This window comes from Gastrolobium bilobum, unplaced genomic scaffold, assembly GCF_033153095.1.
Source record: "Gastrolobium bilobum isolate Gb01-03AN ecotype WA unplaced genomic scaffold, APGP_CSIRO_Gbil_v1 utg8088, whole genome shotgun sequence".
Taxonomy (NCBI): domain Eukaryota; kingdom Viridiplantae; phylum Streptophyta; class Magnoliopsida; order Fabales; family Fabaceae; genus Gastrolobium; species Gastrolobium bilobum.
The window spans coordinates 77,006-92,901 of NW_026898843.1; the positions used below are offsets into that span (position 1 = coordinate 77,006).

General features: G+C 35.4%; 1 protein-coding gene across 1 annotated transcript; it reads right to left on the reverse strand.

Moving 5' to 3' along the window:
* Nucleotides 1-2,653: 2,653 nt before the first annotated feature.
* On the reverse strand, nt 2,654-15,287 carry LOC133284642 (uncharacterized). Its single transcript, XM_061481707.1, has 20 exons — nt 14,532-15,287; nt 13,857-13,934; nt 13,545-13,749; nt 13,276-13,384; nt 12,159-12,251; nt 11,843-11,935; nt 11,658-11,756; nt 11,455-11,536; nt 11,319-11,378; nt 11,174-11,226; nt 10,899-11,065; nt 7,958-8,168; nt 7,712-7,769; nt 7,442-7,498; nt 7,102-7,347; nt 4,202-4,266; nt 4,051-4,107; nt 3,872-3,965; nt 3,206-3,346; nt 2,654-3,018 (listed from the first exon to the last, which is right to left on the reverse strand). The coding sequence occupies exons 1-20, from the start codon at nt 15,051-15,053 to the stop codon at nt 2,914-2,916; spliced, it is 2,595 nt and encodes an 864-aa protein (XP_061337691.1). The 5' UTR covers nt 15,054-15,287; the 3' UTR covers nt 2,654-2,913.
* Nucleotides 15,288-15,896: the final 609 nt, after the last annotated feature.

Consider the following 15,896-nt stretch of genomic DNA (forward strand, 5'->3'; position numbering starts at 1 on the left):
AAGGTTGTGCAATATTGCAATATTGCAATATAATAGCTAATATTATCAATACCCACACCCTTCGTGGTTAATCTACTCCTTCAAACTAGGGTTGGCAAAAACGAGCCAACCCGTTGGGTTGGCTCGCAACCCGTCCTAAATGAGTCGGGTTGGGTTGGCCTAAATGAGCTGCCGACCCGATACAACCCGACCCGATACAACCCTAACCCAAACGAGCCAGCCCTCGGGTTAAACGGGCCAGCTCGCGGGTTGGGTATTTTTTTTAAATTAAAAAAATAAAACGTTTGGTTTGAGCGTTTTAACGCTGAAGACCAGAATCCTTTTCCAGCATCAGGGCGCTAACACGTTCTGGATGGACGTTTTAGCGCTCCAGACCAGCATCTTTTGGCTTCTTTCTGTAGCAGGGCGTTAAAACGTTCTGGATGAACGTGTTAGCGCTCAACACTTAGAATTTTTTCTCTTCTTCAGAATCTTCTTCCTTCTCCTAGAGCCAACCCGCGAGCTTTTTTCCGAGCCAACCCGCGAGCTGATTATCGAGCCAACCCTAACCCGGCTCGGGTTGGGCTAGGTCGGGTTTTCTGGCTCGTTTATTTTTTCGAGCCAACCCTAACCCGACCCGATTTTTACGGGTTGAATGCGGGTTGGGCCGGGTTGGCCCGTTTTGCCAACCCTACTTCAAACTATAACATCCTTTGGGTTCTTTATCGTACAATATTGCAATATAAATAGTTGTTATTTTTATTACTAGTAGTGCAACACGGACAATTTGTATTGTCTAGTTTAAAAATAAAAATTAGTGAATAGAATTTGAAATTAAAGAGTTATGTATATAAACCATTGGGTCACTTTTTCTGAAGTTACTGCAGATAAGTTATCTGCAGTAAGCTCAATACGACGTCATTTTGGAGCAGAAATCATGATATTTTTGTAATTTTAATTTATTTCAAGGTTATTATAGTCTTTATAATTATAATTTTTTTATATTTCAATCCCAAAATAACATCGTTTTGAGAGTAAATGCAGATAATTTATCTGCAGTAACTGCAGAAATATTTTTCTGATAAACCATATGGGCTAAGATATTAAAAAATATATAGGGAGGAAAGTGATTCAATGCAAAACCATAAAGGTATGTTTTGGAGTTCATATTAAGAGGAAAAAGAATGTTTTACTTATGTCTTTTCTTTATAAGTAAGTTTTAAAAATTAAAGGAAGGGAATAGGAAATTTTTGTAAAACCCTTCTTACAATTAAAATTAGAGTTCCTTCAATTTGGGAGTCTATAATAAATTATTTATATGTCCATACTCTTTTTCTCAATTTTTTTTCTCTCATTCAATTCAGAAACAATCAACCCTCTTTCTCGCTCTCTCTTCATTTCACGCAAAAACAAAATATAAAATTTACATAAATAATTTTTTTTTAAAATTAAATTAATTTTATTTGTAAAATATAATAATTATATTAGTTTTTTCAGAAAGGATAAAATTGTAAAAATATCTCATTAACTCTCTATTTTCTCCCTTATCATATCTTTAACTTCTAAATCAGGGAAAGACAATATCCTTCATTTTCCTTTCCCTTCCTTCCCCTTTGATCCCCTTCTTTCTTTTCCCCTCAAACTTCCAAACACTCTCTAATGAGATTTTTGAACTTTTCCATAAAATATTCTATGATCTTATCCTGTTTTATATATTTATCTTTAAATCTTTAAATAATTAATTAATAATAAAAAATTTATGAAGATAAAAATTGAACACCATATATAGATTATCAATTAATAGTACTCTACCTATACTATATCATCTATATTTTATCATGCAATATGGTCTGGCCATTTGGCTGTGTCACATTTGTCCTCATAATTCCTCCGATGATGATGACTCCATTTAGACAAAATACACACACTCAAGTTTTATAGTTTTGAATCTGTTAGTCCGATCATGGTTTTCCTATCCCAAAAAGGAAGCATCCTTCCTCTTTTCGCCGGTAGTGAGCGAAGAGGGATTTGAATCCCCGACACCTTGCATAACTTATTAGTAGAAAGACAAAGTCTTTAGTCTTGACTACCACCATATTTTATAAATTTTCTAAATATGCCCAGATGAGCATTGAATTGAAAGCATCTTGAGAACTGACAGTGTTAGTAGTGGTGGAGGAAGGGAGCGTGGCATAATCAGCAATTATGACACAGGATAATTTTGTTTGGTTCTAAAGAATAAAAGCTGGCTTCTTATCTTGTAATGCACCGTGTTCATTTTTATTCAATTGAATCCATATATAGCACCATCCTTCTTAGACTTGTGCCTTTGTTTATTAACACTTGACTGCAACAAATTTAGAGTCTCTAGAGCTGAAAGAGCCAAATGCGTAATGGTGATTTTAGATCAATGGGCTTTGTAGCTTAAACCAAAAAGGTAAGAGGAAAAATACTTACACTAATCCTTGTGTTAGATGAATAAATTAGGTCAAAAAATTATTTCCATTGGGTTAATAATACTAACATCATACTGCAATTATAACAGAAACATAAGGATCTGTATGGGTCATGACACTGTTTAAAATTCCTTGTGAGTTACTAAGTTAACGATCGTGCATTCAAATACTAACACGCTATTATCTAAAATTCTAAATTATAAAAGAAACATCTCATTTATACAAAACAGCAACGTATCATACTGCAAAGCACAGGTCCAACATCAAGAACTCCGTATGCTTAACAGAGTATTCAAAACTTAAAATAGGAAAATGACATTATAAATGTCAAACCAATGTCATGTATGGGTTCAGGAATGGCTTCAAATAAGCAAAAGTTGATACATGAAGGAAAGGAGCAGAACGAAGAAAAGAAGGAAACGAGAAAGCTAGGGGTTTTCCCCTTTGATGATTGACTTTCTTGTTATATATAGACTTCTCATGATTGAGTATTGATGACCCGACATTGAGGCACCGTTTTATGAAGCATAATTGTACCTTTGAATGCCATTATCTGATGGTAGTTTTTTCTGTAGTTGGTAATCTGCCGCACAAGGGTAAACTAGATCATTCTGAGTTGGGGATATGGGTCTTGTGACAAATAAAGCAGGTAGCAAAATTATAAGAGCAACAGAAACCTAGTTGTAGATCAACGTAAAACTAATGCTAGAATAAAGTGGCAAAATGTTAACCTAGCTCCTAACATGTAAGTAGTCGAGCAAAATATATACCTCGTCAGGTTTCATCTTGCTAAACCCAAAGTTATCTGTCCATATGGATTCTGCTTCTTCAGCAGCTGGTAGCACAAGGTTCTTCACATTCAAGAAAGCTAGCAGCCTCTCAATGCACGAGAACAGTGTTTGGAAGTAGCCCTGTTAGGGCAAACCAATATAAATATTGCGTTACCGAGACATAGGCATAGGTGATCAGAACATAACAAGAACAACCATGTCTTAACTAGTTATCCCACTAGTCAAATCATCATAACAGAGTAATATATCAAAATTCCAGAGAACAGAAAACTTCAACAAGAGAAAAGATCATGATGCAACCAAGACAGACAACTAGAAATTGAGTTATAGAAAAATACGGTAGTAAAGATCACAGAACTAAAACTATCACTGTTGAACACCTACAAAGGAAACTCATGAGACACGACCTACTTTGTGAAGCAAATTCTGATTTACATATGAAATACCATGCTCCCACGACCCACTTTGTGAAGCAAATTCTGCTTTAGCTAATTAAATACGATGCCAATGGCCACCTTAAGTCCCCGCAAAACAAATAAAGGAAAAGAACAATTTTAAAAGGGAATGGGGTTTTGGAGCGGGAGAGACATAAGGGTACCCCAAGAAATGTCAACCAAGTTAGTACTTAGTAGTACAGTCTCGCACCTTTCCACGGTTCTTATTCCTCGTTGCAACTAGAGGAAGTTCTGCAATATCGCTACCAAAAATCCGAAGCATGCCCGCAGATACCACATATGAACTTCAATGTCAAGAAAACAAAATGTGAACAGTACTGTAAGAAAGTATGAAATAATTAAAGTTAAATAAAGAAATACGCTTCTTACTTGACCATTAATAATGCACAATACATTCCTCCAAAATCCTGAGTCTGCAAATTCCTTCTGCATGTGAATGATATGTTAGTTGAGACAAAGGGAAGAAAAAAATTGAAAAGAAAAATGAAAAGCAAAAAATGTTCTAAAAGGAGTTTCGTACCCATAAACCATGGCCGGAATAAGGTCACGTCCAGTAGCTGCATCTACTATAGGATCAAAGCATTCCTGAAACACACGAGAGATCTCTAAATACCAGAGTTCAATAGTGGTATTAAATCATTTAAATGATACATGGAAAACTCAAAAAAGCTTAAAGAAAAATAGAAATGCACTACAACAGAGATATACATTGTAACAAATTACGCACCTACTCAAGAAATGCCCTATACAATGCTTATATATAATGCAGTACACAAATATAGACAGACACTTTATATACATGCTGAATGGTTATATATATATATATATATATATATATATATATATATATATATATATATATTTTGTTGTAAATAATTATATTTGTTTATTTATTTATTTTCATTTTAGAATCTTCTTTGGGCTTAGCCCATTAGGTTATTTAGTCTCTTTAAATAGAGAGCAATTGTACAGATGTAATATAAAATTTTATCAATAAGATTATCTCTTTTTTCAACTTGGTATCAGAGCCTCGTGTCCCGGGTTCGATTCTCGCCGCCCCTCATTTTCTTTATGGAATTTCTTAGCACAGGTAGGTCAAGCTTGATGCATCATCCACCTTTCAAGCCCTATGGGCTCTTTTGTGAGGGGGCGTGTTAAAGTATAATATAAACTATTAAAGAGGCATTCACCCAAAAGCTTAAGCTTTTGGGTTGAATTGGTTCTTTACATGGTATCAGAGCCTTAATGTACCAGGTTTGATCCTCGCCAGCCCCCATTTTCTTTGTGGGATTTCTTAGCACAGGTAGGCTGGGCCTGTTGCATCATCCACTTTTCAAGCCCAATGGACTCTCTTGTGGGGGGTGTGTTGAGATAAATAAAACCATTAATGTAACCTCACCCAACAGCTTAACCATTTGGGTTAAATTGATTCTTTACATGATATCAGAGCCTCATGTGCCGAGTTCGATCCTCTCCATCCCCCATTTTCTTTGTGGAATTTCTTAGCACGGTAGGTCGGGCCTGATGCGTCATTTTCTTAGCACGGCTAGCCTCTGAGTTTGAAATTAGAGATCTTGGGAGATTGAAATATTTCCTAGGGACAGAGGTAGCTCATTCAAACGAAGGAATTTTTATCAGCCAGAGGAAATATGTCCTTGATCTTTTTAAAGAAGTGGGAAAACTTGGGTGTAAACCCTCTAGTACTCCTATTGAGCAGAATTACAAGATAGGTTATGAAGAGGAGAGTCCTCCAGTTGATAAAGGACAATATCAGCAGTTAGTTGGGAGACTGATATATTTGGCTCATACTAGACCAGATCTTGCTTACGCTATCAGTATTGTAAGTCAGTTCATGCATAATCCAAAAGAAAAACACATGCAGGCACTGGAGAGAATTCTTCAGTATCTTAAAGCTACTCTTGGTAAAGGACTGTTGTTCCGGCGTAATGGCAATCTCTCTTTAGAAGTTTATACCGATGCTGATTATGCTAGTCCGTAACTGATCGTCGATCTACCACTGGTTATTGTATGTTTCTTTGTGGTAACCTAGTGACATGGAGGAGTAAGAAACAGGATGTGGTTGCCAGATCGAGTGCTGAGGCTGAATTTCGAGTTATGGCTCAAGGTGTTTGTGAATTATTGTGGTTGAAAATTATACTTGGTGATCTTAAAATAAGATGTGAAGGACCTATGAAGTTGTTTTGTGATAATAAGTCCGTCATTTGTATAGCTCATAATCCAGTTCAACATGATTGGACTAAGCACATTAAGGTCGACCGCCAATTTATCAAAGAGAAGCTTGATAGCGGGTTGATCACCACTCCATACATCCTTTCTGGACATCAATTAGCTGATATTCTGACAAAGGAACTTCCCTCAGAGAGGTTTGAAGAGCTTACTAGCAAGCTGGGAATAATAAATATCTATTCTTCAGCTTGAGGGGGAGCTTTGTAAATAATTGTATTGTTTATTTATTTATTTTCATTCTAGAATCTTCTTTGGGCTTAGCCCATTAAGTTATTTAGTCTCTTTAAATAGAGAGAAATTGTACAGAAGTAATATACAATTTTATCAATAAGATTATCTCTTTTTTCAACTTATATAAATATATATATATATGGGTCCATCGAATGTCCAGTCACTGGATATAAGATTTTGTCATGTCACCAAGGTCGTTAAAAAAGAGATTTTACAGAAAAACGGAAGGGGGATAAAAAATCGTAAAATGTAGAATCGTAACATAAAAAAAAAAATCGTAAAAACGTAAAAAAACCTGGAATATTGGTAAAAACGTTTTGATGAAAAAAAAAATCGTAAAAACTTAGTGATGAATCAAGATTTTAACTACAATGTCTGTCACCCCATATAACTATGTACTCCGGAGAGTACACTATATAGTTATAATATTAAAGTTGTTTTTTTCTCTTTCTCCATGTCAGCCGACAAGTTTCTGAAAAGAAAAAAAAAATAACTTTAATATTATAACTATGTACTCCTCGGAGTATATAGTTGGGGTGACAGGACAAAACCTTATGTCCAGTCACATAACAAACAATAAACCTTATATATATATATATATATATATATATATATATATATATATATATGCCATCAGAAACTTTGGCAAGAAGAAAATAATTATAAAATCATACATATGTTTGAACATGCATTTATGTTGAAGGCAAAACTTTTCAACACTCCTAAAAATGGATTTATATATAAATTTTTTTTTTCAATGGCTGTTAAATCACAAGCTACAACCAAACTAAGGCATACAATGAAGAAGAATAACACCATTAATAACAAAACTGCAAATCAGCTCTACCATTTGTTGGAGAACAAACAAGGATTATCACCTTCCCCCACCAAGGGAAAAAGAAGATGATGATGAAGCAACTCATAAGGACTGGCAGAACTTACATGAAACATTGACACAGCCTCCAAAAGCAATGGTCTAGTTTCAGGAGAAGCAATTTTGCCATTTAGAAGTTTCCATCTTACATCAATCTCGTTAAGGGGTTCTAAACATCTTTCCTCTTGCTTTTTCTTTATAACATCCAAAAGAGATTCAGGGAGTCTCTCATCCCCCCTAACCAGAAGGTTCTCCAAAGTAGAATGTATTCTTGTGCAATCATTGCAACAAAGCCAATTCCCTTCCGGCAACTCCTGTCGTTATATACATATGATGTCCAATGGACAAAAATGAGGTAAGTGTCCAAACTAATGTATCCACGTATAAAGAAATAGCAACAGAGAATACCTTCAAATATGCCATCTTATGATCCCTCAAACAGCCAACATGATATTCCTTTTCACACTACAACAAACCGGGGGTGGGGGTTAATAAAAACAACAAATATGACGTTAGTGCAGTCCAACCGGATCAAACCCTAGAGTTGGATACTTGCATCAATCAAGAACCAAGCATTCATCATTGGTGATCATGCCCTTCAAACAAGGGAACTTGACTCTACAGGTTACTGAGGCCTTCTATGAGATGTCAAAATAAATAATGGACTAGAATCCATACCTGATCACAGATTATTATAGTGCGTGGACCAAATCCTGATATGCTGAAGTCAGAACCCCTACATGCACAAAGTTTTCTCTTTATAACAGAAAAATCGAAAATCTATTACACTGATTTATGATTAAGCTTGAATACAGAAGTAAGAAGGACGGAAACAATTACTGATTTCAAGAAGTACAATGTTAGAAGGTAGCCAAGTCCATACATTGGCTTCTAAGTTCTAATCTTATACAATGTAATTATTACCTACATAAAGCACATCCACTAATCTCAGCTTCAAAGTCTTTTACTATGCGAATGCATCTCTTGGCAATCTGTTCAATAGGATCAACTCCTTCAACCCTTCCAGCTGCAACAGCATCAGGATTGAGTGCCCCACAGCTTTCTCTCGGGAAGATGTGCTGGCAAATTTGACAGTACCAGTTACCACGTGGAATACTTGATACAGATGCACATTCTGTACATTTCCAAACATAGGAACATACAAGTTCACTTAGAAGATGACTATATCGTAATTCAAACAAAGCAAATATTTTTTATAACTGCTGCTTCCAATTCAGTAAATCATGAAACTAAATTTTAGGCATTAAGAACATAAAAATTTCATCTACTTCTATAAGAAATTGAAGATTAATACCCTTTAGAAAGCAATATCTTAGTATTATAGAAGTTCATATTCAAACTGCCTGAAAGCATGGCTAAAGTACAGATTCCACTTGATAAATAATCCCATCCATCAATTATATTAGACAAATAAGATTATGCTAACTTGTAAGAATTTTATCTAGTAGAACTGTAGAACATAACTATTAACAAGGCATTTAGCAAAAGGAAGTGAAAAAGAACGAGGAAGGAAAAGAATAGATGTAAACAAGCTTTTCTCCTGTTCCTTCTTCATTTTCCTTTTTCCAAGAAGGTGGACAGAACATGCTTGAAACAAATCAGAATACGATGTCTTGAAGGGTAATATATGATCCCAACCCTCATGGTCACTTATATTCTTTTATTCTCAAAGCAGCTAAATAAGGCTCCTCTAAAGTGAGCTTGTCTAAGGATGTATGCATCCTTGATTTAATTTAGAATACATAGTGATCTTAACCCACTAAATTTAAGAGTAGATACACCTTCACTTGTACACTTCACAAACAAGCATACTTTAAAGGAGATTTTTTCCTATGTTAGCATCCAAGAGGATATAGTCGTATAGAAACTCTTGCACATATATCTTGACTTCAACCAAGGTGATATATAACTTCTTACCACATTAACAGGGGATAAATTAATGCCGAAGCAGTAATTTATTGGCTAAATAGAAAGAAGAACGAACACAAGGATTGCGAGAAAATACTATTTCTCTTTTCTTAATTTATTTAACCAAAAACAACATCATAACAATAGGGTTTTCCAAGCCTTAAATAGGCAAAATAAAAATAACAAAAAAGTAAAAAACTATAATCATGCGCAATCAAAAGAGATAACGCACACTCAAACGTAATCTAAAAATAACAAAAAGGAAAATAATTAATAATTATTGAAAAATCCTAAACTATGGAATAAATTATATAAAAGCCCAATCCAAATTAGTCAGCTCGAGTGCATCATTCTCTCCCACTTGGAAAAGATTCGCCCTCGAATCTACTTCGTCTTCATTGATATAAATTTCTTCAGATGGCAATTCTTCTGGTACAATATTACCAAATTTCCTAATTAAGATTAGGACTTGTGAATGCAATTCTTTGATATGCTTGGTATATTCACCTGCATTCGTATTAAACTGCTTGGGAACTAGAAATATTATGAGTTCTAAGGGAGTAAAAGGACAAAACCCATAAATTATTCCAAAAGGAATATTGCCTGCAGTTTGGATCAGTGATCGCATCTGTGATCCGTCATAGGAAAATTCCGTCTGATGTAACAGCAATTCCCATTGCCCTTGACGATCTCCAATTAAACTTCTACTAAAAGTTAAATCTTTATCTCCATGGAGCATGAGGTTGTTATGCTCGTTGTCCCCAAATTCATAATATTGCTTGCAAACTAAAGACTTATTGAACGAAGGATCATTCTGCATGATATCTTTGGGTAGAACTTCCTCTTTGTCAGAAATATTAGAATTTCTAATAACTGACTTTTCACTGAAATCACTACAAGAGATTTCTTCCACTCTGGATTCTCATCGTCTTGCTCCCAATCATACTTATCATAGATAGGAAACTCACCATAAACTGGAGCATCCATAACGGGATTCTCATCATCTTGATCTTCATCATATTCATCATAGATCGGTACTTTCTTCTCTTCTATCAAGTCTCTGATGTCAAAGACCCTTTCGACGGTGTGTAACCCGCCGATAAACTCATCTGGATGAGTGGTGCCCTCGAATTCCGAGATCTCAATCTTCACCCCAATATTAGCAAAAAAGGATTTATCGCCAGGTTGACTTCATCCGTGTCGCTCCTGGTTCCAAAATGGATTTATGCTCCTTTCCTCTGTATAAGATGATCTTTCAAACTCCCTTCCTTCATCTGACTCGTTCAACTGTGTTTGGGCAAATAGTTGTTCGAGCTCCTGAATTCATCTACCTTGTTCTGCCATTGTAGCGGCCATTGCAGCTATAACTGTGGCGTCTCGCGCGTCGATGTGTGGTTGTTCGTCGTCGCTGTTAAGGGTGTTACCACGCCCTCTACCGCCGTCGTCGCCTCGACCCCGTTTCCACGACCTCGACCTCGACCGCCATTGTTCTGTTCAGCCATTTATGTGACAACCAGAGCTCTAATTACCAAATAATGCCGAAGCATAACCTATTGGTTAAACAGAAAGAAGAACGAACACAAAGATTGCGTGAAAATACTATTTCTCTTTTCTTAATTTCATTTAACCAAAAAAAACATCATAACAATAGGGTTCTCCAAACCTTAAATAGGCAAAATAAAAATAACAAAAAAGTAAAGAACTATAATCATGTGCAATCAAAGGAGATAACGCACACTCAAACGTAATTTAAAAATAACAAAAATAAAAATAGTTAACAATTATTGAAAAGCCCTAAACTATGAAATAAATTATAGAAAAGCCCAATCCAAATCAGTCAGCTCGGGTGCATCATAAATAATTACAAAAAAAGATGATTCCACACAAATAGAAACTAGATAATTTGTTCATCAAATTTTTGTCACTTAAGTCTGACCTTTATGAAATGCCCTTGGGCATCCATCACAGAGCAACAGATTTCCGCCATCCCAACAAACAATGCATACATCATCATTATATTTTGCAGTGTATTTGCGATCTTTCGAGAGAAATATTGCTAACTCATGGAGAGAGACCCCATTCGACGTGTAGATGTATGCGTAACTGCCCAAAAACATTTTCACCGCCATGAAAATCCTTAGGTACAAGCAACAAACAATTCAAAAAGCTTCTGAATCCCCCAAAGGAAAGAAAAAAGAAAAGAAAACTCACGGTTTCCTACGAGAAGCCCACCCTGCATGGACCTCAAACTGTGAGGGGCTAATCTGCACAACATTTAAAATTGAAAGCTTTACCTATACAACTTATAAATTCCTGAGTGCCAACAAACAAACAAGAGAAAAATAAGTATAAATACCTCAGTGTTGCAACATCGACAAACAATTCCAGAGCGCCTTTTTATACCCTCAAGTAATTTCTATCAACCAGAATGTAACAGTTAATAGAGTGATAGACATACAATAACTTGTACATGAAATACACACCAAAACAACCTGTCCACGTGCATAATAAGCAACTTCAGCTCCATCAGGCAATCCCTCATCTTCAAAAATTAATTTATGCAATCGCTGATACCTTAAGAAGGATAAATTGGGTGAACAAAAAATTAATATAATCATTAAAGAAGAGAGATTAAAAAAAAATAACTACAGCCAGATATATACACAAATAAATGAAGGGGAAGAAGGGAACTAACTTTTTAGTGATCCTCCACGCACTCTTATTTTGTGGAGATAAACACTTTGAATTTGAAGTAAATGGGGCAGTCTTCAATTTTACTGACAGTTTTGATGACCTAGTAAAAACAACTGATTACAATAAAGAGACGGGAAATAGAGCTGGATACAACAAGGATGCTAAAAAATAAAGCTAGATACAAACTCTGTTTCCATGCTGCACAAATTTTTCCTGCGGAATAGAATAGGCACAGAAGCACACTTGGAAGAATTTGAGCTGCTAACCCGCTTTGATGACCTAAATAACACAATTGAAAGCATGTAAGTTAATATATATATATATATATATATATATAAACATCAACAAGAATGCAGACAACCTAATAATGAGAATTTTTTTTATGAAATCCATCAAGAATGAAACCATGTAACCACAGATTATTGGTTGGCGCAAAGTTGTTATGCAAGAACTACAAATTTGTGTCATATATAGGGTAAATGAAATAGATATAAATACCAACTTTGTTCTTGTCTTCGAGTGCCTCTTAGATTGTGAAGAGATGCACAGTTCAGAAGTACAGGATGTACTGGAACACAATACTGGTCGTGAGGACCTGAAAAATTGTAACATGACGATGAAAGAAAAGAAAGTCGGGGGGAAAAGGGCTCAAGAACTTTTCATTTCGCCTTACTCATGGTTTTAACATTTTGAAACCATTTTGACTTTCATTTTAAACTAGAAAAAAGATACATATAGTCAGATTTTGTTTTGTTCACATAATTATGTTATTATTACCTACATTAAGATTAAGAAACTTTTAGTTATATATTGAAGGCACACGTATTCCCTTCCCCAGACACTCACGAAGTGGGTATTTGAACTGGGTCGGCCATTTATTGAAGGCACACGTTATTTAACATTATCATTAATTGAATAGTTATTAATAAACATCCTAACATCAATGAGTCAACAACACAAACTGGTAATCAAACCAATGACCATCCCAATTTCTATGTCCATTATTTCAAGACAATGAAATTATTATCTCTCTGTTGTGAACCAACTCTCTTAAGAACTTAAGCTATTAGGTGAAGACACATGGATCATTTTATATTACACGTCTCTAATAGGCCTCTTCACTCAAAAGCCCTTTGGACTTGAAGCGCGGACAATTCATAGACCCACCTATCTCATTTTGAAATTCAACATTTTGTTAGAAGAATAGGGGCAGCATAGATCGAACTTTAGACCACTTGGTAATAAAGCCTCTAATACCATATGATGAACCAACTCTCCCCAAAACTTAAATTGCTCATTCCAAAATCAAGAAAATGAATGAATTTTATTATAATATGAAGAAGTTATTCTGTGAGAATCTTTCTAGTAAAAGATTGTCATTCAATAGATTAGTAACTGTAAAATAAGCAAGCGAGCAGTTTTTTAAAACCAAATACATTCAAGAAAAGCTAGAATACAAAGCTGCCATCCTTCTAAAGCCAATTGTTTTAAAAAATCCCAGATTATTACCAACAACATTATTTGGTAAGTAAATAAATATTCATAGGACAAGGTTTTCCAAAATCTTAACAAAGAAAACTAGTTATCTATTAAGTACAGTAGGCAGAAGAAATGAATACCTGACTCTTTTGCCAACTGCATGAATAGAACTGTCTTCAGATTTCCTTGATTCCACGCAAGAATGACATGTAAGTCCCACTCTTTCCACACTTGAAGAAGGGAAACACCCTGTGGGAAGAATAAGAATAAGCATCCAAGGCAATCAACAAAGAAATAGTAAAATAAAAACTCTGTAATCTTTGGTTTAGTTTTCACCCCCAAAAACTATGATCAGCATGTCAAACTAGACAACAAAAATGACTCCAAATAACAAAAGCAAAGCTCTAACCTTTGCAACTTTTGCAAGTAAAATATTTTTCTTCAGGCAGAGAACAAACAAAATTTAGAATAGTCGCCTCCAAAGTATGTAGGGGAGCTGCCCTACATGCCCTCAATAGTTCAAGAAGGCTCTTCCCATTTTCAAGGCAAATATACTGTGCTGCCCTCTTATATGTTTGGCAAGCATGAATCTCAAATTGAGAAGGTGGAATAACCTGCATAGGCAGAAGTAACAAGGAAAAACAAATGAAAGAGCAGTCTCGAACCAAAGAAACCACTGGATAGTGGGTACCCATTACTCAAAGACAAAACGTTAACTTACCTGGCGTCCATTGCACAGACAACATGAACATAATATCCCCCCATCTGTAATTACACCCCGCAATCCTGAAGTTGAATCCTATAATCACAACACACCAGTATTAAACTCAGTGGGCAGTATATTTATCCGCAAAAGCTACCCCTCAAATAGACCACTAGTCTCCACCAGAAAATAAAAAAGGATATTAATTCGAAATAATGTTACAGGGAGCCAAGCCTGTTAATAAAAGTTTATTGATAGGAGTCTAATGTACATGCAGCATCAGTCTAATTTTTATTTTATTTTTTACAATTATCATATTATCATTTAATTACGTTGGACTGTCATATCATTCAATTATGTGTTACCATCTCATTAGAATAAATTGACCTTATGTCCTTATTATTATAATCAAGCTGTAAGAATGGCTTGCTAAAATATGATTGGATTAGATAATATTGTAAAAATAAAATAAAATAAAATTAGCAAAGGGTAAAAATTAAATCGTATAGAAAATATTCACTAACATTAATGCATCTCCTAATGGACCAGGCAATTTCAATAAGTACATTCGTTAGCCAATCACTTCTACTAAAACAAAATTAAGATAAGATATGGTTCGGGCACGTAGCAGAATCTATTACATTATAAAAAATAAAATAAAACAATGTTAATGGAAACAAATGAAAAACGAACCTTCTTGCAACCCACGTAAACAACTGGAACCCCATCAAGCAAACCAGTCTCGAAGAGCTCCTTGACGGTCACGGGCTTCTTGTTTACCACGATGACCTTCTTTGACATCTTCAATTCCAACTTGCTCTTCTCACTGGTTAATGCTTTAACATTTGCATCTTCTGATTCTGACTCAACCTTGGGCTTCAATGCCGATCGCGTATCCCGCCCGAACGTCCTGAAAACGACGTCGTTACGCACCGCCTCATCACCATTGTTGAGAATCACATGATCAACCTCGCTGGAAGAGCCACCTTCCCCTAACACTTGGTTTTCCACTTTAATTTCTTCGTTAAGACAATCTTCGGAGGTTTTGAGCCTCTTGGATTTCTCATTCTCGGAATGGAGGGTCCTCTTTCGTCGAGTGTAAACGATGTAGTCGTTCGCCACGTCAGCTATCTGCTGATGCTGCATCTTGGTGCCGCTGTTATCAGAATCCCGCAAATTAATCGTGGATTCGAGTGCTGGATTCGCGGCTTCCATGAAATCAGCACCGAAATCTGAAGGAGTAGGAAGGAATTAGGAGGAAGGGGACATAGGAATTGAAGATGGAGGGTGAAATTGAGAAGAGAGAGAGAGAGAGAGAGAGTGTGTAGGGTTTTGGAGAGTGTTTCAGAGATGTTTTGTGATTTGGAGATTTTGATTTGCGAAGAAGAGGAATGGGAGGTAGGAGAAGAGGGGTCCACGAGTTTGACTCACTGAGTCACACCGGTAACTGACCAGCTCAGGAAAAGAGAGAAGGAGGGGTATAGGGACTCGGAGGTTAAAAGTACGGATATGATTAAAACATGGATATAATAATCTTGAGGAGGAATATTCTCACTACCAAAATTTTTCACTACCTATCTAATCATATCATTATATTAACATTTTCTCTCTTCAAAAACTTTTTAACATTCTCTCTTTGATCCAAGGGTGATGTGATGGGTAGTAAGTTAATAGTAAGAATTTTTAATAGTTAGAATATCCTCACTCAATAATGTTTGAATGATATTTACTACTTCCCAAAAAGTGTTTATCTTTTTAAATGACATAATTTATATCCTTTCATTCTTCATAAAGAGGTGAAATTCACACTTTTATTTTTTTTGTCAACTCTCTCCTCATTTATCTATCTTTTTCTTCCTCTTATAATGACACAACTTTACATCTTTTAAAATGACACACATTTTTCCCTTACTAGTTATTATAAACATAATAAAATGATATTATTTATTTGATTATTACAATAACTTATTTGTATAAGCTATGTTGCATCGATACCGACACGGGACACGGGATACGATACGACACCACACTCCGACACGTTAATTCTAAAAAATGTTA